Raw genomic sequence first — 23,820 nt, 5'->3', positions numbered from 1 at the left:
ACATGCCGATGTTCATCTTTCCCACCTGATGAATATTATTAATTCTTTTGGTTCCTTTACCGGGCTGAAAATTAACTATGATAAAACCGAAGCTCTTCTTCTCCATGACCCGCAGGGGGACAATTGGGCCGAGCGCTTAGGGGTTGGCATCGCGCCGGGAAAGCTGAAATATTTGGGGATCCTTTTATACAAGAACCCGTGCAAACTCTATGAATCTAATATCTTGGCGGCTATCGGGCGGATCAAGTCCCTCTGTCATCGTTGGCGTTCCCTTCCATTATCTTTGATGGGACGAGTAGCCCTGGTTAAAATGGTTCTCTTTCCCAAACTTTTATATGCTCTTCAGACCGTTCCTTTCTGGGTTAGTCGAGAGGATGAACGTCACTACAACTTCATTATTCGTAAATTCATCTGGCAGGACAGACGGGCCCGTATAGGTTTCCCTAAACTGACTCGGAGTAAGGAGCAGGGGGGACTTGGCCTACCAGATCTTCGTCTATATAATATTGCGTCCCTATTTCGGTGGATTCATGAACACTTGACCTCACATCGCCGATATTCCCCACCGGGCCTTCTGGCTTCTTGCTGCTCTCCTATATCTTTTGTCTCGTTTATCCATGGGAGCCAGGGTTCGACGGTGTCGTTACGCTACCCCACCTTGGATTTTCTCCTCTCCTTTTGCGGGGCTTGGACATGGTGGAGGCGCTTACAACGTAGGATGCCTCACCCGTCTCCCTTCTTATGCTTGATGGGTAATCCAGGGTTTGTACCCGGACTTCGGGGTCTGCCTGGCCTAAGGGATCGACTCGAATGCGAATCCATCATACTTGATCTATTGCATTTGGGAGGTGGCCAGTTTCCCTCTTTTTCCCTCATGTGCACCCATTGGGGGCTCCCCACCACACAGGCTTATCTTTACATTCAGATCAAGCATTATTATTTATCCCTCTCTGCTATTCATCCTTCTTCATGGTCCTGCGGTGCTATCGATGAGAAGGTCTTACTTACGCCTCCCCACAAGAACAAGATTGCCACTTGGTATAAAGAGTGTCGGGACTTTCAAGGGGAGCGCTGCCTTCAATCAGTGGCGGATGAGTGGTCCCGAGATCTGGGCTTGAAGGTCTCCCTTCAGGATTTACAAACCTTCTTTCAAAACATACACCTATTTCTCAAAAATGTAACTTTACGAGAGACCCAATTTAAGATATTACATCGGGCCTACCTCTCTAGATCCAAGTGGTATGTCATGAAACTCTGGCCAGATGATCTTTGTGTTAAATGCCATCTTTCTTCGGGAACCTATCTACATTCTTTCTTTCTCTGTTCTACTCTCTCTTTTTGGGACTCGGTCCGTGCTGGTCTAGATGCTACCCTGAGTTGTACCTTGATTTGGAATCCGTCTGCGCTGGTGTTGGGAGATGTACAGGACTTGTCTCAGCAGCAGCTCAGCATCTCTTCTCAAAAATTTGTCCTTCATGCGATTATGCTGGGGAAGCAGCTTATTCTACAACATTGGGCATCTCCTGAGGCCCCTACTTATCCGCTCTGGTTGGCTCGCATGAAGGTCTTGGGTCTTTATGAACTGCAAACTTATTCCTCCCGCCATAGGGATCTATGGAAAGACTATTGTGCTCTGTGGGATAGGTTTTTGGCGTCTTGCCAGGAGCATTCACCCTGATTAGGGTGTCTTTCTTGTTTTCTTTCCTGCTTTATTTTTCCTTGTCCATTGACAGCTTGGTCCTGTTCCCGTTCAGACCTTACACGGTTGGCATATATCTGCCTGAATAAAGCCTTCCTACTGTCTTCCAACATTTTTTCCTTTCTCTACTTGCTTTATACCTCTACTCTACCCTATTCTTCTACTTTTTCTATTTCCTCGCTTCTTGTTTTGTTTTGTTTTGCTTCTCTCTTAATTTGGCTGCTTGAGTGTATGATGAGGGTGCTTGTGTGTGTGAGAGTTGGGATGTTGGGTTGATTGCTTGTGAGACTGGGTGTGTGCAGGGGGGCTGATGTGAGGAGAGTGTGTCGGGATCCCTAGAGGGTGTTGCAGTGGGTTCTTCTCCCCGAAGCTTGGGGGGTATTGACCCATTTCCTATATTAAAATTCTTGAGCATTTTGGTTTATGGTGTCCTCGCCTTGTATCATATTCGCTCAATGTGACTTTTATTCTTCTTTCTTGCTACGTGATGGCTCTGTCGAGCCTGGAATGTTATGATACGTATTCTCTGCTGTGAAATGTTTAGCTTGCACTATTTGTATTGCGTTTTTATATCACATGTCTTATTTGTATGTACAACTGGTTCCGTACATGGCAATGTTTATGTGTTGTGTGGTATGCTGTTGACCATTTGCTCAATAAATATGAGTATACAAAAAAAAGGAAAGAACTACAGAAGAAAGAAGCATAAGGCAGTGAGGGCAACAAAAATATCATATATATATATATATATATATATATATATATATATATACTAACATAGGAAGCTCATTTTTCTTTCAGGCACAACTTTGAAAACTTCAAACAGTTATACTCAAGACGCTTGCTAAAGGCAGTGGTGAACCACAGGCAGTCAATTAAACTGAAACACTTATAAAGAATTATATTCAGAACACCTGCTAAGTACAGTGGTAAATATTCAGAACTTTTGAGGTCTTAGAAAGCTTCAGCTGAAGATCCGTGTTGTAGTGGAACCAAGTTTCGTGTCCGGACACCTTAACAACTGTAAAAGAAGAAATTAGGACAGTAAAAGGACCTATCCACCTAGGTTTCAGGGGGTCTGACTCCCAAGTTTTAGCCATACTGTATTTCCAGGGATATACCCGTGAACTTATGTAGCTATCGGTAGTGGGGCCCTTTCCAGGACCCATTTGTGGAGCTCTTGAAGGGCCTTAGCTAAGGATTGGACCTGACTCTGGAGGATATCTAATCCCAGAGTAGCAAAGGAACCAGGGTCTGGGTTCACAATGGGTAGTGACCGGCCGAACATGAGCTCAAATGGGGACAATTTAGTGGGTTTAGATGGGGTGCATCTAATCTAAAATAGGACAGAGGGCAGCAGGACAGGCCAGGACAAATTAGTTTCTTCAATTCATTTTGTGAGAAGGGTCTTAAGGGTTCTGTTCATCCTTTCAGCTCTAGGGGTGGTAAGCAGCATATAATTTCTATTCAATTTGGAGAGCCTGAGCAGTTTGTTGGACAACATCGGCAATGAAAGCAGGGTCGTTGTCACTGTCTATAGAAACAGGGAGACCAAAGCACGGAATTATTCAGGAGGTGACTGAGGGAACGAGAGGTGGGCATGTGGGTGAAGTCTACAGACAGAACCTGCATCGGATATGTTCCAATGGGTTGGTGTCCAAGAGGTGGCAGTCGTCTGATTGGGGATTTTATTCTAGAACTGACAACACACTGTCGGACCATATTCCAGACTAGCTGGTCAAGGTGATTGATAAAGAAATGTCTCTTGAGAGTCATTTGCATAGCGGGTTCTCCAGAGTGTGCCAGATCATGGCATCTTTTGACATTCGTGAGGGCCAGGTGTTGAGGAATAACTATGAGGGTACCCGCTGTGCTTGCGTTTGAAGTATCAGTGTGTGGGTCTGGATTGGCACTTGAATTGGCGCATTTTGTATCCACCCCCCCTTTCAGGACAGACTGGCCCGAAAGAGTGCATGCCCAAATCTGTTCCTGAGAAGTGTATTGGGGTGTAAGGGAGTCCAGAAAAGGAATGATGGTGTACAGAGGAGCCGAAGGAGGGGGCAGAGACTGGCAGCTCGGGCTGTGCGGTCAGCAAGGGCATTTCTACGAGAGACAAGGTCCGTCACGCGTCTGTAAGCATGGCAGTGCATAACAGAAACATGTGAGGGTAGTTGTACGGCCTCAAGAAGATCAAGAATGAGGGGAGCATGATGGATCAAGCGGCCGGAGGCTGTAATGAAACCTCGATGTTTCCAGATGGCCTATGGGAATGCAAGGTAAAGAAAGCATATTTGGAGTCAGTGTAGATGTTGCAAGACTGAGAGGCAGAAGGGCGCAGGGCAGAAGTGAGGGCATACAGCTCAGCTTCTTGGGAAGAAGGGCCAGAGGGCAGGGGCCTGAGTCAGAAATTTTGGAGGCATCATACAGAGGGTGGGCAATAGTAGAGAAATCAGGGATCCAGATGGGACAGTATCCTGCAATACTGAGAAAGGTGCGCAGAGCCTTGCAGTTATCAGGGACACAGAGACTACAGACAGCCTGGACACGGGTGTAGGAAGGGACCTGGTACCCTGGGAGATTTGAAAGCCAAGGTAGGTGACACGAGGAAGGCATACTTGGAATCAGTGGAAATATGGCCACAGGAAAATTTAAAAGGCAGACCCACTATCTGTATCAGGTTCCTACCCCAAAGAGCTAACTTGTAAAATTAAGCTAAAATTCAGCTTCAGTCCCTTCACTATCATCTGACTGGCAAAACTATTTACTTCAATATAAAAGCATTCCTAAAAATTACATTCTTATACCTAAAAGTTGCATTCTTATACTAAGCTTACATGATTTATAAAAAGAAATACAAAACAAAGATTGGAATATACAGTAAAACTTTGGATTGCAAATAACTTGGTTTGCAAGTGTTCTATAAGACAAGCAATGATTAAATTTTAACTTGCTATACCAGCAACGTCTTGCAATACATGTACATACAGTATAGAAGCATCACATTTTCACAACTGAGCCAATGGTTCCTCTCTATATGACGCTGCAGAAATGCAGTGACTGTTCCAAATGAGCAAGGGCTTGCAATACAAGTATGTATATTTTTGTACATGAGTGTCCTGGACTACAAGCATGCTTCTGGAACAAATTATGCTCCCAAACCAAGGTTTTACTTTACTCACAAGTTTAAACATTGTTAATTTTTTTTTTTTTTTTTTACAATCAACATGGGTCTCAGTAGAGTCTTACTCCCCCTTCCTACAGAATTTCACAAAGGAGAGAGAGTTGCTTAAAGATCAAAGAGATCAAATTACAGATGTAGTCCTTTTCAGAATTTTTAAATTTAGACAAATAACTTCTAAATTTGGACAAAGAACTTCTTTTTAGCATGGAATATAAGTTCCAGAAATCATATTTTTCGTTTACATTCATTTCTAAATATACATAAACATTTTATAACATAGCCAAAAACTTCAGATCCAAAACCACTTATCTGTTTCAGGAGAAACTGCATTTGAAACTTCATGGCCCTTATCAGCACAAAAGGAAGAGTACTCTCCTCTCATGCTGTGAACAACTGACAGTTTAAAACTTCACTGATACATTTGGACAGACAGAACTCATAAAGAACCCGGGATACTGCAGGACTTGGGAATCAGATGAAGGGAAGAAATTGGCAAGGTCTGAAGCAAGGGCGGTGCTGAATAGAGTGGGGCTAATTTTAAAGCCCTGGGATAGACAGGTCCAGGTTACTTGGGAGGTTTGTCCAGTGGAAGGGTTTTCCCATTGGAATGCAAAATGGGCTGACTGGAAGAGGAACCGACAGCAAACGAATGCATAAAAACCTGACGGGTTATGTCCTCTTCCAGGGAGCCAGAGGGGACCAGCCCACACCAAATATCGGCCATTCTAACTGGCACAGACGAATAAGGGTCGATTTGTTAAATGTAATCAGAGACAAATCCCTTTTTTAAAAATTAGCTAACATATCAAGGGGTCCCCACAGGTAGACTGACATCCCCCCATTGTGCAATGGAGGACAAAAACATTTCCCTGTATTCCTGGCCCTGCCCGTCTCCGGACTAGGGAAATGCAGTACTAACAGGTCCGCACTCGCTTCGTCCTCAAGGACGTCTCAGACACTCTCAAACACACAAAACACAACAGATTTCAGTTTAGTTACTCAACCAGAAAATAACAGTTCCTAGAATCCCTCCCCACGACTTCAGCGACGGATCAAGTGGCTTACTAGGCAAGAGACGAGAGACAGGATAGGGATGATCAATCCCCACTTACCAGATGGTGGCCACTCCAGGACAGAATTAAACTGATACAGATTCTTGTACTTTAAACTGAGACTAGATAAGTCAGTTGAAGCGGTCCAACGTCCTGAGGTCTGCCAACCCCCCAAAAGGAAGGCAGCCAGCTAAGCAGACACATCAGTCGTAGGACCAGAAACAAGTGACCAATCGAGTAACCAGTGGTCAAGAGACCTTCAAGTCCCTGTTCGGGCGCCTGCCTACTAGAGTGTCAGAAACAGGAAATACACGGACTTTTATGCCCTTTTCGCAAACTAATATATGCAAAAACTACAATTTTCTACAATTATTATTGGTCCTAAGCTCACACTAGCAGGTCACTTATCTAACTCTTACAGTTCTAAATGTTAAATGTACAGAAGGGCAGGGTATATCATGGCTCAAACTCTTATCTATTTAGCTTACAATGTGGTAAGGCAGGGACATACATTTTAGGCAGATGAAGTCAATAGATTGTACACTGTTTTCAGCTATGTAGGCCAGAGCAATATTTTAAACAACAGTTAACCATTTCATGACCCTACCGTTCAAACAAGAATCAAAAAAACCCAAAATCAAAATGGCTTCCAAAATATGCCTAATAGGCCTGGGCCTATCCTAAGGCAGATCTTTAGTTTAGTTCACTTCCATCTGGGTGCTAAACCTTCCAGACTGGGAACACATTCAAGTATCTCTCACAAACTTCCAATATTCTCCAATAGCAGTGCCTTTACTGGATTTGCCTCACTGAGTTTTCCTTGCTAGCCAAATTCAGGGGCAGAAAGGGACCGCCTCCCACAGTGACCAATGGCTGTGGTCCCTACCCAAGTAGGACCCATAAATCAGCCACACAATTAAAGGTCACTACCCTTGAGATATAGTATTTATAATAGTATTAACTACCACAGCCATTAGAAAGAAAAAAAAGACAACTTTTCTCTTCCAGTTTCACATTCTCTTGGGATAGCTTCTACAACAGTTTTAAAATTATAGAACAGGAGAACATAACACTTAATTGCTTTGGGCAGCCATCCACAGTCAATACTGGTAGAAAACAAACATTGCATTCCTGACAAACTTGAAGGTACTTTTAACTACAAGTTTACTATAATGTCCAGGTTGAACACAGCCTTAATTCAAACACAGTCTGTTTCAATTGCATAATCCACTGCCTCTGAATTAACTTCATCAAATTCCATGACTTCTTCTGGCTACACATTTTCATTACTTTCAGGACTATCAGCCAGGTAATCATCCAGCATCTCAATATCAACATTATCACTGACAACATTAGTATCAGGCTTGACCTGTGTCCTGAGTTGTGCTGTGTTCCTTCTTGCTCTAGTCTAGGCATAGATTTTTCCACTTTGCTCCATTCTCCTTCAAGATTGTGGTGGTTCTGCGGCTGTCTTCTTTCTGATTCAATCTGCCTGTTCTTATAGGGTCTTTGGTAACAAGCACCAAGTGAGGAGTGTTCTCTAGACCACAGTTCTTCAACCGCCGAACCGTGGACCGGAGTCGGTCCGCAGAAAATTCCTGCCAGTCCGCGCAGGGCCGGCGAGATGGATGCCGTTAAATTTCCTGCCCCGGAAATTTTCTGTTCCTCCCAGCCTCGGGCAATCAAGACAGGCTGCCGACGTCGGGCATTCCCTCTGTGAGCTCGCCTATGCGGAAACAGGAAGTTGAAACAAAATAGGCGGGACTCAGAGAGGGAATGCCCGATGTCGGCAGCCTGTCTTGATCGCTGCCCCTGCCGAGCCGCCGAAGAGGGCCTCGGGGAAGGTGCAGGTAGAAGGTCAGCGGGGCGGGGCGGGGGCGGGGTGTCAGCGTGTGGATTGGGGCCATCAGCAGCGTATGTGCTGAGTCTGCTCACGTGCAGGATGCGGCGGGTAGGGGCCTCTGGCTCGTCTTAGGCGGCAGGGCCTGCGGTGCAAAGCTGTTTTTGCTGGCTAGGGGGGGGGTCGCGAATGTGCAGGCACAGCAGGAGTAAGATCATGGGGAGCCTTCAACAGTGGCTGTCTCCTCTCCTAGCAGCTCTATACTTATCAGGGCAGTGATTCACTTCGGCAACTTCCCCTTTCCTCAGAGGCGGCAACGGACCCAAGGCTGCCCAAGGAAATCACTGCTACAGGCAAGTACTGAGAGCTGCTGGAAGAAGAGGAAGCCACTGTTGGAGGCTGGGAAGCTGCTGTATAAAGGGAGAGATGCTGCTGGGAGGGGAAGAGGGAAAGGGATGGGAAGAGAGCTACTGTTGGATAGGGGGGAGGAGGGAAGGGAGAAGGAAAAAAGGAAGGAAACAGCTGGCAGGGAGATTAGAAGAGGGAAAGGGGAGAGACAGGAATGAGAAAGTAGAGAGATTGATGCTGGAAAGGGGGTCAGCAGAGAAATGAGAGAGGGATAAAGATGCTAGATCTGGTGTAGGAGAGATAAAAATGAAGAAAGCAGTGAAGCTGGAATGAATGATATAAAAAGGAGAGAGGAGGCACAGGCTGGATGGAAAGGGGAGAGGGGCATAGAAAGAAGTCAGATACATATGGAAGGGGGAGAGGCCAGACAGTGGATGGAACGGGCAGATGCTGGAAGAAAAAGAGTGGAAAGAAGATGAAAGCAGAGACCACAAAAGGTAGAAAAAAATCATTTTATTTCTATTTTGTCATTACAATATATCAGATTTGAAATATATATCCTGCTAGAGACATAACTGGGGACTGCAAAGCCTAACACTATTCCTATCATGTGTGACTGCAGTATTCTGTTAGCATGATATTTCTGTGTAGCATTCTGTAATAATTTGGCTTGTTCAGTTTTCTTGATAGTAGAGGGGATATATGTGAAGGGGAGGGGAGACAGGGGTTTTGTTGGTCCTTGCTCTGAAAATTTATATTTATAAAATGACAATTGTACAGAATATTCTTTCTTTTTATACTTTAATAAAATGCGTTCAATATAAAATCATAACTGAGGCTTGTGCAGATGGGATCAGATGGTTTGTGGGGACCGAGCTTGCGGAGATGGGGCAGAAATGTGTTTTTTTATTTCGGTCTTAGTAGTTTGCCGGTCCACAAAATAATTATTTTATTTTTGCCGGTCCACAGGTGTAAAAAGGTTGAAGAACACTGCTCTAGACTGTACAGGGTGCTACACTAAATCAGTTCACCCATGTCTATTGTGTATAGAAACATGAGGGCAGATAAAGGCCAAATGGCTCGTCTAATCTGCCCATCTGCAGTAACGATTATCTCTTTCTCTCTCTGAGAGATCCCAAGTGTCTATCCCAGGCTCTCTTGAATTCAGATACAGTCTCTGTCTCCACCACCTCTTCTGGGAGATTGTTCTACGTATCTGCTACCCTTTCTGTAAAATAGTATTTCTTTAGAGCCTATCGCAGGCCCTCTTGAATTCAGACACAGTCTCTGTCTCCACCACCTCTTCCGGGAGACTGTTCCACGTATCTGCTACCCTTTCTGTAAAATAGTCTTTCTTTTCTTACTGGCCATACAACCTATGCATCCTAGCATCCCTCTAGCTTTCGCCGTCACCATTTCAATCTGTTTGGCCACCTTAAGATCATCACATATAATCACACCCAAGTCCCGCTCTTCTGTCATTCACATAAGTTCTTCACCCCCTAAACTGTACCGTTCCCTCGGGTTTTTGCAGTCCAAATGCATGACCTTACATTTCTTAGCATTAAATTTTAGCTGCCAAATTTCAGACCATTCTTCAAGCTTCGTCAGGTCTTTCTTCATGTTATTCACACTATCCAGCGTGTCTACTTTTTTGAAGATTTTGGTATCATCCGCAAAGAGGCAAATCTTACCCAACAACCCTTCAGCAAAATCGTTTATAAAAATGTTAAAAAGAACAGGCCCAAAAACAGAACTTTGAGGCAAACCACTGGTAACATCCCTTTCCTCAGCGATCTCCATTGATCACTACCCTCTGTCGCCTTCCACTCGACCAGTTCTTGACCAAGCCTGTCACTTTGGGACCCATCCTGAGAGCACTCAGTTTATTTATTAGGAACAGTAACTCTGGCTTTGCTGGTTCCTACCATTTCTTATTCCCCCTTTCTCAACCCAGAGCTAGGAGAATACAAATGGGAAACCTGCTGCTCATAGTTATGACTTTCCTGTTTATTCCTGGTTCTAGGCTAGGGTGTAGGATGTGCCAACTTAGAAAATGGTTTCATTTTTTTCCTGCTTGGTTCTGGAAACAGGCTTCTTGGTGCTAACATCCACAGGCACAGGGGCTTCCCTGTGACGATATTCACAAGATTAATTTGCATGGACTGCTTCTATTGTATGAAAATCTAGTGCATATTCATTGAAGAAATCTTGAAAATCTGACGTGGTTTTGACCTTCGAGGATTATGATTGCCCACCCATGTTCTAAACTTTTTGCCCACTTTTTAAGGACAAAATTTTCTGGCAGGGTCTGAACTGTTGTAGCTTTAGTTTCCTGTTAGTGCCTGAGTGCTGATTGGCTCAGGCACTAAGGATTACAAGAACACCCTACATTAAAAAATGCACAAACAGCCAGTCCCCAGGTTAAGAAAGAGTTACGTTTTTAAAAACTGTTCTTAAGTCATATTTGTATGTAACTAAGAACTTGTAGATTTTAAAATTCTTTGTACTTACCTCTGCTCTCAGTTGACAAAAGGGCCAAGTGTTCCCTCTAAGGTACATCATGTACAGTTATACACTGTTCTTAATGTGGCCATGCATCATTCCTGAATCTGCTACAGAAGAAGTGTAGGAGTCTATGCCACTGGAAATACTGCTCAGTGAAATCAAATGAAGCTGCAACCACTTAAGTATGAGTTGTATTTAAGTTGGGTGTCTGTAACTTGGGGACTGCCTGTATACTTAAAAATTATTACACAAAGAGATAAAATATCAAGAATAACATAAAAAAGTAGGTCTTTAAAATTTCATGAAAAATAATTTCTAGTGCAATGTGTCTAGTGGTCCTGAACCATAGGGTCTTGTATCTGAATCTGCAAGTTGCCTACGGAAAACTGTCAATCATGTTTTCAACTCTGCCTTCTTTCCAGGGAGCAGCTCCTGCCCCCTTAGTTTGTTTTCTGAAAGCAAGTTACTCAGAAGTGTTTCTGCTCTATGGTTTTATTATTTTGGGGTATTTTTTTTCTCAGTATTTTGGGGTATTTTTTTCCCCAGAGGGTTCCACTTGTTGGGACCTCTGGGAGAAGACATAGACTCGCGTTCAGAAGTCTGCTGCTAACAGGATCACCCTTTCAGGCACTCCTAGCTAGCCTGCCAGCTGGTATTTTTTTATAGTTCAGGGGCTGGCCACTGTGTAGCTGCCTGAATCTCTAATTTTAGTCAGGGGCTATAGTGCAGGCTGTTTGAGTCTCTTCTCAACTTTGCTGAGACTAATATTGGGCTAGCTGTGTGGTCCTCCCCCTTTTGCGATAAGGCTTTCTGGGAGTTGAGGCTCAGTCTGACCTTGGTCTGACTGGCAACCCAAAGACCAGGTTTGTCCAGGGAATCTGAGATAAATCTCTTTTCCATTTGTTCCATCCGAGTTCTGTGCTGAAGCTGGCAGGCACCACATGGAGTGGGTATCCCTCCTGACAGATTTTTAACTAAAAGATATGGGGTTGGGGGGGTGTTCTTCAGGCAAGAGGGAGTGGGAATCCTTCCTGCCAATTTTAAGAAAAGGTATGAGGGGTGTTGGGGATCCCGGGCCGGTGAGGGGCTCATCTGGGAGGAGTGGGCCACTAGACCATCTGGCTTTGTTTTTAGGACAGGTTCGGCAGGAGAGGGACTTGCACAACTCATGAACCCATTTTATAAAGAAAAGCCAGTTCAGATTGTGGCAGGGGAATCCCCAATCAGCTGAACAGGCAGGACCACCTGAAGCCACTGATTGGATTCCTCTGCTGCAATCAGCTGAATCGGCAGCAGCAGCAGCAGCAGCTGGCAAGCTTGACAGGAGGGATGTGGTGGGGAGGAGTTTTGCCTAGTGATTGCTCTTCTGAGTATGGGCTGGGCACAGTTTCTCCCCCTTTTACTGGGGCTGCTTTTCCAGAATAGCACAAAAACAAGAGTGGAATTGTCCCGATCAGAATGGTGAGCACCAAAAAAGTGTCCTACAACTCATCTGGAAAATGCAAATGCCTTTATTCATACAAAGTTTCATATATGCATCCATACTCAACGACCCGACATGCACATGTTTCGGCCTAACCGGCCTGCCTCAAGAGTCTTATGAGTCTTCAACGGGTGTATTAAAGAACTGTATAGTGTATAGAGATGTGCACCCTCTAAACGCGGCTACTAAAATTCAAAGACGTAACACAATGATGATCACAGCAGACTCCTGAGGCAGGCCGGTTAGGCCAAAACATGTGCATGTTGGGTCGTTGAGTCATTGGATGCATATATGAGACTTTGTATGAATAAAGGCATTTGCATTTTCCAGATGAGTTGAAGGACACTTTTTTGGTGCTCACCATTCTGATCGGGACAATTCCACTCTTGTTTTTCTGCTTTTGAGTTTGTGGTTTTGTTTCCCCTGTTTTACTTTCTGCCTGAATAGCATACATAGAATTTGCTGGGCATCACCTGGCACAGAAAAATTGCTCCCGCAATGATAATTTTTACTGTGGCATTGGATCATTGTGCATTAGGGCCTGGGAGTCTTGAACTTTCTTCCTAGATGGTTTATATACTAGTGCTGCCTGATTCAGAAAAAAAATTTCGATTTGATTCGATTCAGCCTATTGAATTGGTTTTTCAATTTGATTCGATTTTCCTGCCCAATTGGGTGTTTTTTATTTTTTTTTCCCAAACATCCTAGTGGGTTTATTTTACAGCTTCTTCACTCCCTTTGCCTTCTCCTAACCACACTGGCACTGTGATGTAAACAAAATAAATAAACAAAAAAGACTTTTCCTCTCTCTGTTAAATCCTAGCTCACGTTTGCGGTCTAACACCAACTCTGGCAGGATACACATTTCAAATCTGACATATTGTAATCACAAAACAGAAAATAAAAAGTTTTTCTACCTTTTGTTGCCTGGTCATTATTCAAATTTTTTTGGTCTCAGGCTCTGGTTGTCTTCTGCTAACTTGCTTGCCAGGGTCTCCTTCTTTCTTCTTTCTCCCTGCTAACCATCCATCTTCCATCTCTGTCCTCCCCTTCCATTTCTCTTCCCTCCCCAGGAGGTCTAGCATCTTTCCTTTTTTTCATCTCCCTCCACAGATACACCTTTTCTTAACTACCCTTTCATCCAGCATCTCTCCTGCCTTCCCCACCACCCCAGGGTTGTCCATCATCTCTCTCCCTCGCTCCCTCTCCTCTATTTTCAGACCCATTTCTTCCTCCCCAAAGTCCAGCATATGCACATCTCTTTGAACCCCCCTTACCCTCCCTCCGTGTACTTCTATACCAGGGCCCCCCTCCCCTGAATGTCTGTCCCCCCTTTGAAGGCCTGCCTCCCCCCCCTTGAAGGCTTGTCCCCCCCTTGAAGGCCTATCCCCCCTTGAAAGTCTATTCCACCACTGAAGGCCGACCTGTCCCCCTTTGAAGGCCTGCCTGCCTGCCTGTTCCATCCCGAAGGACTGCTCACCCCCCCCCCCCCCCCCGGCGTCCGGCTTCCACCCCCCTGGCCTTCCGCTTTCCCCCTGGCCTCCCCGCACTGTTTACCTTCCAGCCGGAACAGCCTGCAAGCAAGATCGCAGTGTTAGCCATCTTAGTACCGCTTCGGAGATGGTTCCTGATGTCAGAGGAGGGGTGGGACCATGACAGAGGAACCAGCTCCAAAGCGGTACTAAGATCGCTAACACTGCGATCTTGCTTGCAGGCTGTTCTGCTGGAAGGTAAACAGTGCGGGAGGCCGGGGGGAGCGGAAGGCCGAGGGGGTGGGAGCCGGACGCCGGGGGGGAAGCCGACAGCAGCACTTCCTGACTGACCCTCCCCCCTTGCCTTCTAAAGCAGATGCGGCAGCTGCCGCTCCTGCTTTAGGGGGGGAGGGTCAGGCAAATTGGGAAGCCGGTTTTTTTTTGTTTGTTTTGAATTGATTCGAATCGATTCACCCGAAGTGAATTGGTGAACCGTTTCGAATCGTGAATCGGGCAGCACTATTATATACCAGTATTGATGACAAGTGTGAAAAGATTTTACCAAAGAGGGAGGAGAAGGAATGTAACCTGACTATTTGGAAAGTATTTGAATAGCTGGTCTTGTTTAACTGGTTGTACTAATTGCTAATCTTGGCACTTTTTTTTTCCATGACAGAAATATATTTCCATCTAACCTGGTTTCTGCTGCCTTCCAGTCAGTAAGTAACTTTCTCTTGATCTCTTTTCCCTAGGGTGACCTTTTGTGGTAACAATCGTGGGGTCTGAAAGGGAAGTCTCACGTGGGATTAAACCTTTCTGTTCTGCCTTTTGGCTCAAAAGATGCCAACATCTGCAGTAGCAGGTGGCTGCTCCCTCTCTCCAAACCCTTTTTTTTTTTTTTTTTTGGAACAGTGTTCCTATGTGACCTCAATGACAGTCAGCACTGACATTTTTAAGCATTATAAGTTACTCCCATAATGCATTTACACATAGTGGCCTCTTGACTGTAGTGCTAACCCATTGCCAACTTATTTTGGCTTAACCTATTGTTTGCTGCCCCAGGTGGGTTCTGATAGTTGCATAGAGCAATCAACATATTTTTACCCATGGGGGGTATAACTTTCATAAAGCCCCTGGGTAAATGACACTCAAAATAGCCCTTATTAAAGGCTGATCAAAACTGGTGGTTATTGGTTCCAGTCTAGTAGTGTTTTCTGAGAAAGAGTGATCCCCAGGTTTCTCAGCCAAAATGGTTACTGGGACTTCCACAGCAGTTTTTTTGAGACTGCCGTGGGAGGTCCCAGTGGCCTTGGAATTGGAAGAAGTACAAGCTGGATCAGGTATTCACAAGAGAAGTCCCAACAGCCATTTTGACTGTGGAACCAGTGGGGACAAGAGCGACTGGGCAAGAGGCATCTCCAGAAGATGCTACTATAATACTAGGCAGCCTTCGGTGGTGGAAGGATGAAGGTGTTAATTTCAGATATCCAGCAGTCTGAGAGGACCTGCCCTCCCCTTGGTGAGGGGCAGTGGAGAGTGAATAGGATTCTTGTGGGATGATAGGATTTTTTAAAATTAAAATCTTGTGGGGAGGGGATTGATATGCTAAGGGCCAATTGGGGTGAGTGGGGGGAAATAAGTCTCTAGGTTCACTTTGGTTCAATTCATACTTTGCTAACCACACTGCCACTGTTTCGTTTAACAACTCCTTATCTTCCCAAAACAACTTTAGTATTCCTCAAGGATCTATACTGTCCCCCCTTCTCTTTAACATTTATCTGGCCCCTCTATTAACATTATGTCAATCTATTGGCCTCATGCTTTTGCCTGCGCAGATGGAATACATATCATCCATCCCATTGATGCTTCTGACCCCCCAAATATCAACATCATCAATTCAAAATGAGATAAAGCTAGTGGTTGGCTATGTGAAAACATGCTCTTGCTCAGTATCTCCAAAACTCACTGTCTTCTCTTCCCTTGGAAAAACAATCTTGCATCCCCTATCTCCATCGAAGGCATACCAATTCAATCAAAGGCATTAATTCATCTCCTTGCATTCCCTATCTCCATCAGAGGCATTAATTCAATCAAAATCCTGGGAGTTATAATCGACAGTAAATTATCTTACCGGCCTCAAATCAGTGCAGTAGTAAAAAACTGTTTCTTTAAACTTAGAATGATTAAATCATAAGCCAACATTTTGGACCCTCAATCTCTTAACATTCTGATCCATTCTCTTATCATATCTAAGCTCGACTACTGCAACTCATTATACAAAGGTATATGCCAAAAAGACATCCGTCGTCTTCAACTAATCCAAAACACTGCTACCAAAATTATCACAAACATGAAGAAATTTGACCGTGTTACTCCTCTGCTAAAAAACACTCATTGGCTGCTAATACTGCACAGAATTACTTTTAAAATTGTCTTTCTTTCCTTCAAAGACCAAAATACTAAAGAACCTGCTTTCATCCACAAGCTTCTTATCACATATGACCCGCTTAGAACACTTAAGATCCATTACCCAACATCATCTTCATGTGCCCTCCTAAAGATCATCAGTACTCGTCAAACCACGTCATTCGCTATTAATGCTCCCACAATCTGGAATTCCTTACCAACCCATATAAGGGCAGAAAACAATCTAGATAATAATAATAATAATAACAGTTTATATACCACAATACCGTTAAGTTCTATGCGGTTTACAGAAGATTAGTGGAGTACAAGTTGAGTTGACGTACAAGTTGAGTTAACTTAAGGGATGTGGGAACAATAGGGAGAAAGGGCAAGAGAGGGGAAGGAGGGAAGTGGGTCAGCTGTCTAGGTATTTCAGGAATAGGTGAGTTTTGAGGCGTTTCCTGAATACCTCATAAGTGGTGGGCAATAGGAGTTGTTCTAGGTCTTTACCCCATAGAGCAGCCTGATGTGAGAGAAGATGCTCATGGTGTTTTTTTTAGTTTGCATCCTGTAACCGGGGGAGAAACGAAGTGCGAGTGGGAGCTTCTCTTGTGTTGTTGGCTGAGAAGGAGAATAGGTCAGTGATGTATTTAGGGGTTAGACCGTAGAAAACTTTAAAACAGAGGCAGGCGAACTTAAACTTTACACGAGCTTCCATCGGCAGCCAGTGTAGCTGTTTGAAGTATGGCGTCACGTGATCGAACTTCTTTAGACCGAAGATTAGTCTGACCGCAGTGTTTTGCATTAGTTGTAATCGTCGCATATTCTTTTGGGGGATTGCTAAGTAGGCGATGTTACAGTAGTCGAGTTGACTTAATACGAGGGATTCTGAAGGCAGAGTTATCAAAGTATGCTTTAATGGATTTAAGTTTCCAGAGGGTGAAAAAACTCTTTTTGATTAGGGAGTCCACCTGATCTTTCATGGTGAGGCATTGGTCCAGAGTTACACCCAGTATTTTAATGGTGGGCTGTATGGGGTAGTTATGTAGATAAATTAAAAGGAAGTTTAAAAGGAAGTTTTTAAAGATGCTTATGAAAGCTGATCACACTGATCTATTTGAAGTCTGATTTTTTTCCCCTTCCCTCTTCTGTTTTTACCTTCTTTGTATGCTTTTCTTTTAAATATTGTATTCTCCCCACTTTTCTCTTGTTTTATCGTACGTATGGTTTGTTATATTGTACGTTATGTCTGTATTGTTTTTAATTAGACTCTTGATTGTTTCCCCCATATTTTACTGTAAAACGCTTAGAATTTATGATTGGCGTTTTATCAAAATTTTAATAAACTTGGAAACTTTACTTAAGCCCTCAGGGTCTGAGTGTGAAGATCCAAGGGATTAGGATATCCAGTAATCTTACATTGGCCTTGGCCTTGCCCTCACCACATAATTATAGAATGTGTACCCTGCTTATACCCATGTTATTGCACTCATTGATTTCTTCTCTGTTGGTTCCAGTATGTTACCAGCTACAAACTGGTTCAGATAAAGAAAAATAGCACACATGAACTTGGAGAATATAATGAAACCAAGAAAAATAGCACACATGAACTTGGAGAATATAATGAAACTATCAAATTTGAGAAGGTGAGTAATACTTGGTGTCAGAGCTTTTAAGCAAAGTAGAGAGGCTTCAGATAGAAGTGCCTGGAAGGTAAAAGTTTAGCTTTTATCCTGTATAGGAAGTTTCTCATAAAATGGATGGAGGTGATGTGATGGTGAAAAAGGATTTTGAAAGCACATTATCTAAGTCTTAGTGAGTGACTTTTAGTTAGTGGTAGTGAGTGACTTTCAGCAAAAATCTTTCATTTCTTCATATCAAATATCATGGGAAAGAATGGCTTCCAGCTCTCACTGCCTGCTTTGTCCATATTTACAGGTTCCTTTTGGCAAAGAGGTAGAAGGGATGAATATTTTGGGCTTGGTGGTGTTTGCCATTGTCTTTGGGATTGCTCTGAGGAAGCTAGGATCTGAGGGAGAGATCCTAATCAAGTTCTTCAACGCCTTCAATGAAGCCACCATGGTGCTTGTCTCCTGGATCATGTGGTAGGTTCCAGATTTTACTAAACTGTTCACAGGTGTGTGGATTTAAAGAATGTTCTTATGTACCATACTTGAGCGTAAGACAGTGTTTCCATAGCATCCCATAGATCAATACAGAAACTTGTGGGCTATGTCTGTTTACTAGCAGGTGGAGAGAGAGAATACTGAAAAGGGTTCTATATGGTACAGTTCTGGTGTTTTTTCTCTATCTAGCAGGTGGATGGACACCAATACAGAGGTGCAGCTCTGTACTGGCTGGCTCCTGGCCTAGTTTTTGGGTACAGTTATTAACCTTTAAAACCCTTCAAACTAATCAACCTGAATTCATTAACTGATTCCATATTCTCCTCAAAGAAGCCTTCAGTCATTCTCTCAGAATTTGCTTTCTATTCCATCTTTAAGACACATTAACACCTTACACGCTTATATTTTCTCGGTTACTACCCCGTCTCTCTGGAACTCCACTCCAAGCCATTTACGAGAAGCTACCTCTCATTTATTTTAAGTCCAAATTAAAAGCATTCTTGTTTAAAGATGCCTTTGGACTCTAACCGTCCTAGTAAGGATGATCTCTCTCTTTATTTTCCATTCAGTAATTGAATTTTGATTCTTTTTCTTTTTCAAAAAAATATACGTCTTTCTCTCTCTATTGTGATTCCCCTTCTCTGTTCTTTCCTAACAATTATGTATTTCTACCTTAATTCCTTTTTGTTTTAGTAATTTTGTCTGTTTTGTTACTAATTTGCTGGTTTTATAATTACCCTTTTAATGTATTGTAAACCATCAAGAAGTTTGATTTGGCAGTAGTGTTCCCCCGCAAATTCGTGGTCCGCGGTTCGCAATCCTGGTCATTCGCAGTATTTTCTGACTGTGAAGGGGAAGCAGGAGAGGGCAGCTGGAGTGCCGGTGAGTGAAGGAAATCACTCGCAGTATGCTCCGACCGCCTCTTCCTGTACTAAAGTTGGGCCTCACCAATCAGGAGCTGTGAGTCAAAGTAGCTCCTGATTGGTGAGGCCCGACTTTAGTACAGGAAGAGGCAGTCGGAGTGTACCGCGAGTGATTTCCTTCACTCACCGGCGCTCCAGCTGCCCTCTCCTGCTTCCCCAGAGGGTTTTTCGATATTCACGGGAGTTCCTAGAACGGAACCCCCGCGAATATCAGGGGAGTACTGTATAACAAATTTTTAATAAACTTGAAACTTGATAAGGGTTGAGTGGGCCTTTGGATATACCTGGTGGTGCTAGGGCCCTTCACACCTCATCCTGACTCATTTTTGCTGGGCTCCTTGTTTCTAGGAGCAAGAAATCTACCTTGGTTAAAAAAAAAAGAGTGGAACAGCTTTTAACAGAGGCTGATCTCTCAAGGAGCAACCACCCTGTTGAGGTAGAGATATGCTGCAGCATCTAATTCTTGCATACTATTTTGGCTGACAAACTTGAGTACATCTTTCATTTTCATGGTGGCCCCAACTAAATCGTTAAACGCTGCTCCAGATGTGGGAGCCAACAAGCAGTGTCGGACATCTGCAGTACCTGCGATCCCACATCTCATTTCCCTTCTCAGATGGCTGTGGTTTAAGAGCCCTTGCATCGGTGTACTTCATTAGGTTCAGAGGGTGCGGTTTTGGAGGGCTCAGAGGTGGCTTCCGCACTGCATGATTTTGCAGCCATAATCTTGGATCAGCCTGTGCTTGGCCAAGACAGAGGCCGATCCTGGAGCTGTGGAAAGGTGGATATTTTTCTGGGGACTTGGGCCTGAGGAAGGCAGTGCTGCATTCGCAGATATGGATGAGGACACACTTTCTCCATTTTCTCTCAAACTCTTGCTTTTAATGCACAAAGCATTTCTTTTGCAAAAAAGCTTACTGCAACATGTGCTCCCTCTGCTCCATCAGATGCTTCAGGTTCTGTGCATCCTAAGCCAGCACATCTGGACCTCCAAAGGGAGGTTGACAAAACTGTCACTGCTCTCTGATCAAGGGTCTAAGAACCCTCTCTCTGGAATCTCAGGATACTCAATTTTAGTTGCATTAAAGAAGGGGGAGGCTTTTTAGAAAGGAGGAACTGTCCTTGCTGATAGCCAGATCTTTGGAGGTTCTCAATATTTCTTCCCCTGAGCCTCTTTCTTCTGAGACTATGGCTAATCCCATTATGTCTAGGACTAAGAGACCCCCTTCCAAGACCTTTCATATCCATGCAGCCATGAAGATCCTTATTTCTGCACAATGGGACTTCCTTGATGTGGGTCTGCATGTTGCAAGAGCAGTGGCTAGACTCTACCCGCTGCCTGCAGAGGCATTAAGTCATTGCAGTTGCCATGGGTGGACTCCTTGATCACTGCAGTTACAAAAAAGACAACTTTGCCTGTTGAAGGTGATAACGGCCCTCAAGGATATGTAGAACAGGAATTTGGGAGAACTCTTATTTGTCTTTTGAGAGGTAGCAGCTTTAAGCTTACAGGATATAGTTTGTGGTTCTTATGTGGCCCTGCTTATTGAAACTGGGTGTAAAAGGCCTCTTCAGCAGGAGGACTTAATTTAGTCTCTCCCTTCCTTGGAAACCAGTCTAACCTATTCAGTGGATTTGTTGCAAGCTTCAGCTAATGAGATCTCTCTGGCAGTAACTGTTCGGTGTGGCTATGGCTCAGGCAGTGGACTGTAGAGACAGTGTCCAAGTCGAGACTGGTGAAGCTTCTCTTTCGGGGTAGGCTCCTTTTTGTTGAGGATTTTAACAATTTTGTCTAGATTTGGGGGACTCAAAATGCCAGAGGTTATTGGAGGACAAAGCTAGGCCCTAGTTTTGTTTTCTTAGTCTCGTTCCCTGTTTCAGGAAGTGAGGTGCTATACATGGCAGATTACATAAGAAGTTATCTAGACATTTCCAGAGGTATTACAGAGTGGAGCGGGTTGCTACAGGGGATTGAGATGATTCTTGTGGTGTTAGTTTGTCTTTAAGGATTTCTTGAATAGCATGGTTTTTATTTCTTTTCTGAAAAGTTTGTAGTCTGGGGTCGTGATCAGTAAATTGGAGAGTTGGTAGTGTAGTTTTGCTGCTTGTGTGGCATCGTACAGTTTTTTTCGTTTGACGTCTCTGATTGGAGGGTATGTGAATGGTGTGTGGATTCTCCTATGTGTGGTAGTGATAGTTTGAATTAGGCGGTTGTTCAAATAGACTGGGCTTTCTCCATTAATGGTTTTAAATAGTAGGCAGTAGAATTTGAATAATATTCTTGATTGTATTGGGAGCCAGTGTCATTCGATCTATGATGTGGTCATGTTTCCTCAGTGAATAGATAAGTCTCAGAGCTGTGTTTTGTACTGTTTTATTATGGTTGCGGGGCAGGAGAGATAGAGGATGTTGCAGTAGTCTAGAAGACCTATGACTAGGGACTGGACCATGAGCTGGAATTGTTTTCTGTCGAAGAATTTTCGAACTTGCCTTAGGTTTCTCATGACTGCGAATGATTTCGGTATTGTTTTGTTGATTTGTGGCTGCATGGTACAGCATCTGTCTATAGACCGAGAAACTGCTTCTGTTACATGTACACAGGAGTCTGTACTTTAGGTGATCATTCCATGCTTGCAAACCATTTGCAGAAAGGTATCAGTCGCACCATTTGCAGAAAGGCATCTTTCAGCACCTCCTCCTTCACCAGTGGAATATAGCTCCCTCTTCAAGCGAACCAAGGTGTTCTGATCTGCTCTGTTTGGATTTTTTATTATTTTCAGGGCTTTTTACTCCTTTTCAGGAGGCTTTGGTGCCAGAGGACCCTATTTCTGGGGCTGCTCTACCTGGGAAAAGAAGCAGACTCGCGAGGGCAAACTGCAGCTCGCAGGGCAACCTCTAAGTGTACCTGATAAATCAGCCTGTTCAGGGTCCATTCCCCTGGGAGCCTGCTCACCATCTGATTTTTATTAGAGGCTCAAGTGTGGGCTGTGGGGCCCCTGTTCTCCCCATATCGCGCTGTGAGGATTTGTGGGGGTTGAGTCTTCAGTTGGTTCCGGTCCTACTGGCAGCCCAAAGATTTCCAGGTCTGGGCTGTTGCACAAAGATTTGAGGCAGAAAGTTCTCTTCACTTCAGTCAGGCTGAAGCAAAGCTGATATAGGCAGCATCAGCAGCATTGTGAGTACAGCCTGTTATCTCCTATGGAGAAAATCGAAGGGTGGGTTTTTTGGAAAAGTTGAATTTAAGGGTTTCTGGGATCAGAGATAAGAGTCCTCCATCTCCAAAAACCCATTTCCCTGAGGTGTTTTGTTTTTTTAAAAAACTTTCAGGGGAGCCCTCATAGGCCATTTTTTTGCATGAGTTTTCTGCTGGTAGCGATCTTGGATTTTAAACAATGGTTGGTTCAGGTTTTTTTTCTAAAGCCTCCATCTGCCTCAAAACCCCTCAATTTGGCTCAAACTTGATTGGGATGGACTCAGGCTGTTCTACCCCTATATCAGTGGTCTCAAACTCAAACCCTTTGCGGGGCCACATTTTGGATTTGTAGGTACTTGGAGGGCTGCAGAAAAAATAGTTAATGTCTTATTAAAGAAATGACAATTTTGCATGAGGTACATTAACTATTTTTTCTGCGGCCCTCCAAGTATTCTATTTTTTCTGCAGCCCTCACATTTAAAGTTTAATATCTTTTCTTTTTTTTTTTAATTTCTTTATTCATTTTTTTCATATTACAACAAGTGTATCAGAAAAATACATATAATCTTATAAACACACACTTGATTTTCTTTCATGAATACTTTAAGTACAATATATTATATTTATATTCATATTTTTATAATGTTTTAGATAATATATAAATCATTTAATATGTATGACAAATATAAATAAAATAACCCCCCCCAAGCCCTCCCTTCGTATTTCAGAAACTCTAACCTAATACTTAAAAATACATTAATTAATTCATACATATTGTAAGGTAAATGAAATAATACCCACCCACATCCCCACTTATCAAATCTCTTATTATGGGAAAATGTTATTAATCATTACAAAAATCTGCTAATGGTCTCCAAATCTTCAGAAATTTACCAAAATAACCTTTCTGTGTTGCTATTGTGCGCTCCATTTTATATATAATTTATATATAATAAACTTTTATTCATATTAACTGGAGTAGCAATTCAACAAATAACATGTAACTGGAAAAATTATGACAGACTAAGTTTAATATCTTTTCTTTCTCAAAACTGGCACATTTCAATCACTATATTGAAAATAAAATCATTTTCCCTACCTTTGTTGTCTGGCGACTTTATTTTTCTGTGCTTTCAACTAGGTTTCCAGGGCCTTCTTGTCCTTTGACTGTTTTTCTCTCCATCTTCACTTACTGCCTTGCATCCATTTTTGGCATTAACTTAATGTTCAATTTTTCTGCTTTCTTTTCAAAATCTACGTTTCCATGTCTTACCTTCCCTTCCTATCTCTCTCTTCTTCCGTCCTATTTCCATGGTTTGGCATCTCTTTCCTTGCTTTCTCTCCCTCCCTCCCTCCTTCCTTCCTTTCCCCTGGTCTGGCATCTGTCTCCTTCCCTTCCCCCATGCCCTGGCATCTCTCCCTCCCCCTCCATGGTCTGATATCTCCTTTCCTTCCCTCCCTCCCATGAACTTGGCTTCTTCTCTTATTCCTCTCCTCTCCCTTCTCCTTCCTTCCCTCTCTTTCCCCAATTGGGTGCAGCAGCAACAGAAGCAGCATTTCCCTTCCCCCTTTCCTGTGCAGGAGAGGCA

The 23,820-nt window shown here is 43.5% G+C and overlaps 1 protein-coding gene across 1 annotated transcript in view; it reads left to right on the top strand.

Annotated features, from left to right (window-relative positions):
• The window catches only part of SLC1A5 (solute carrier family 1 member 5), an 88,719-nt gene that overhangs the window by 32,924 nt on the left and 31,975 nt on the right, over window positions 1–23,820 (top strand). Inside the window, exons 2-4 of the mRNA XM_033956154.1 lie at window positions 14,260–14,302; window positions 17,507–17,635; window positions 17,928–18,094. Coding sequence (XP_033812045.1) covers window positions 14,260–14,302; window positions 17,507–17,635; window positions 17,928–18,094 — 339 coding nt within the window. The remainder of the gene's footprint in view (window positions 1–14,259; window positions 14,303–17,506; window positions 17,636–17,927; window positions 18,095–23,820) is intronic.

Source organism: Geotrypetes seraphini, chromosome 8, assembly GCF_902459505.1.
Source record: "Geotrypetes seraphini chromosome 8, aGeoSer1.1, whole genome shotgun sequence".
Taxonomy (NCBI): Eukaryota; Metazoa; Chordata; class Amphibia; order Gymnophiona; family Dermophiidae; genus Geotrypetes; species Geotrypetes seraphini.
Note: the sequence above shows the minus strand (reverse complement) of the source record. Positions and strands in the feature narration are given on the sequence as shown.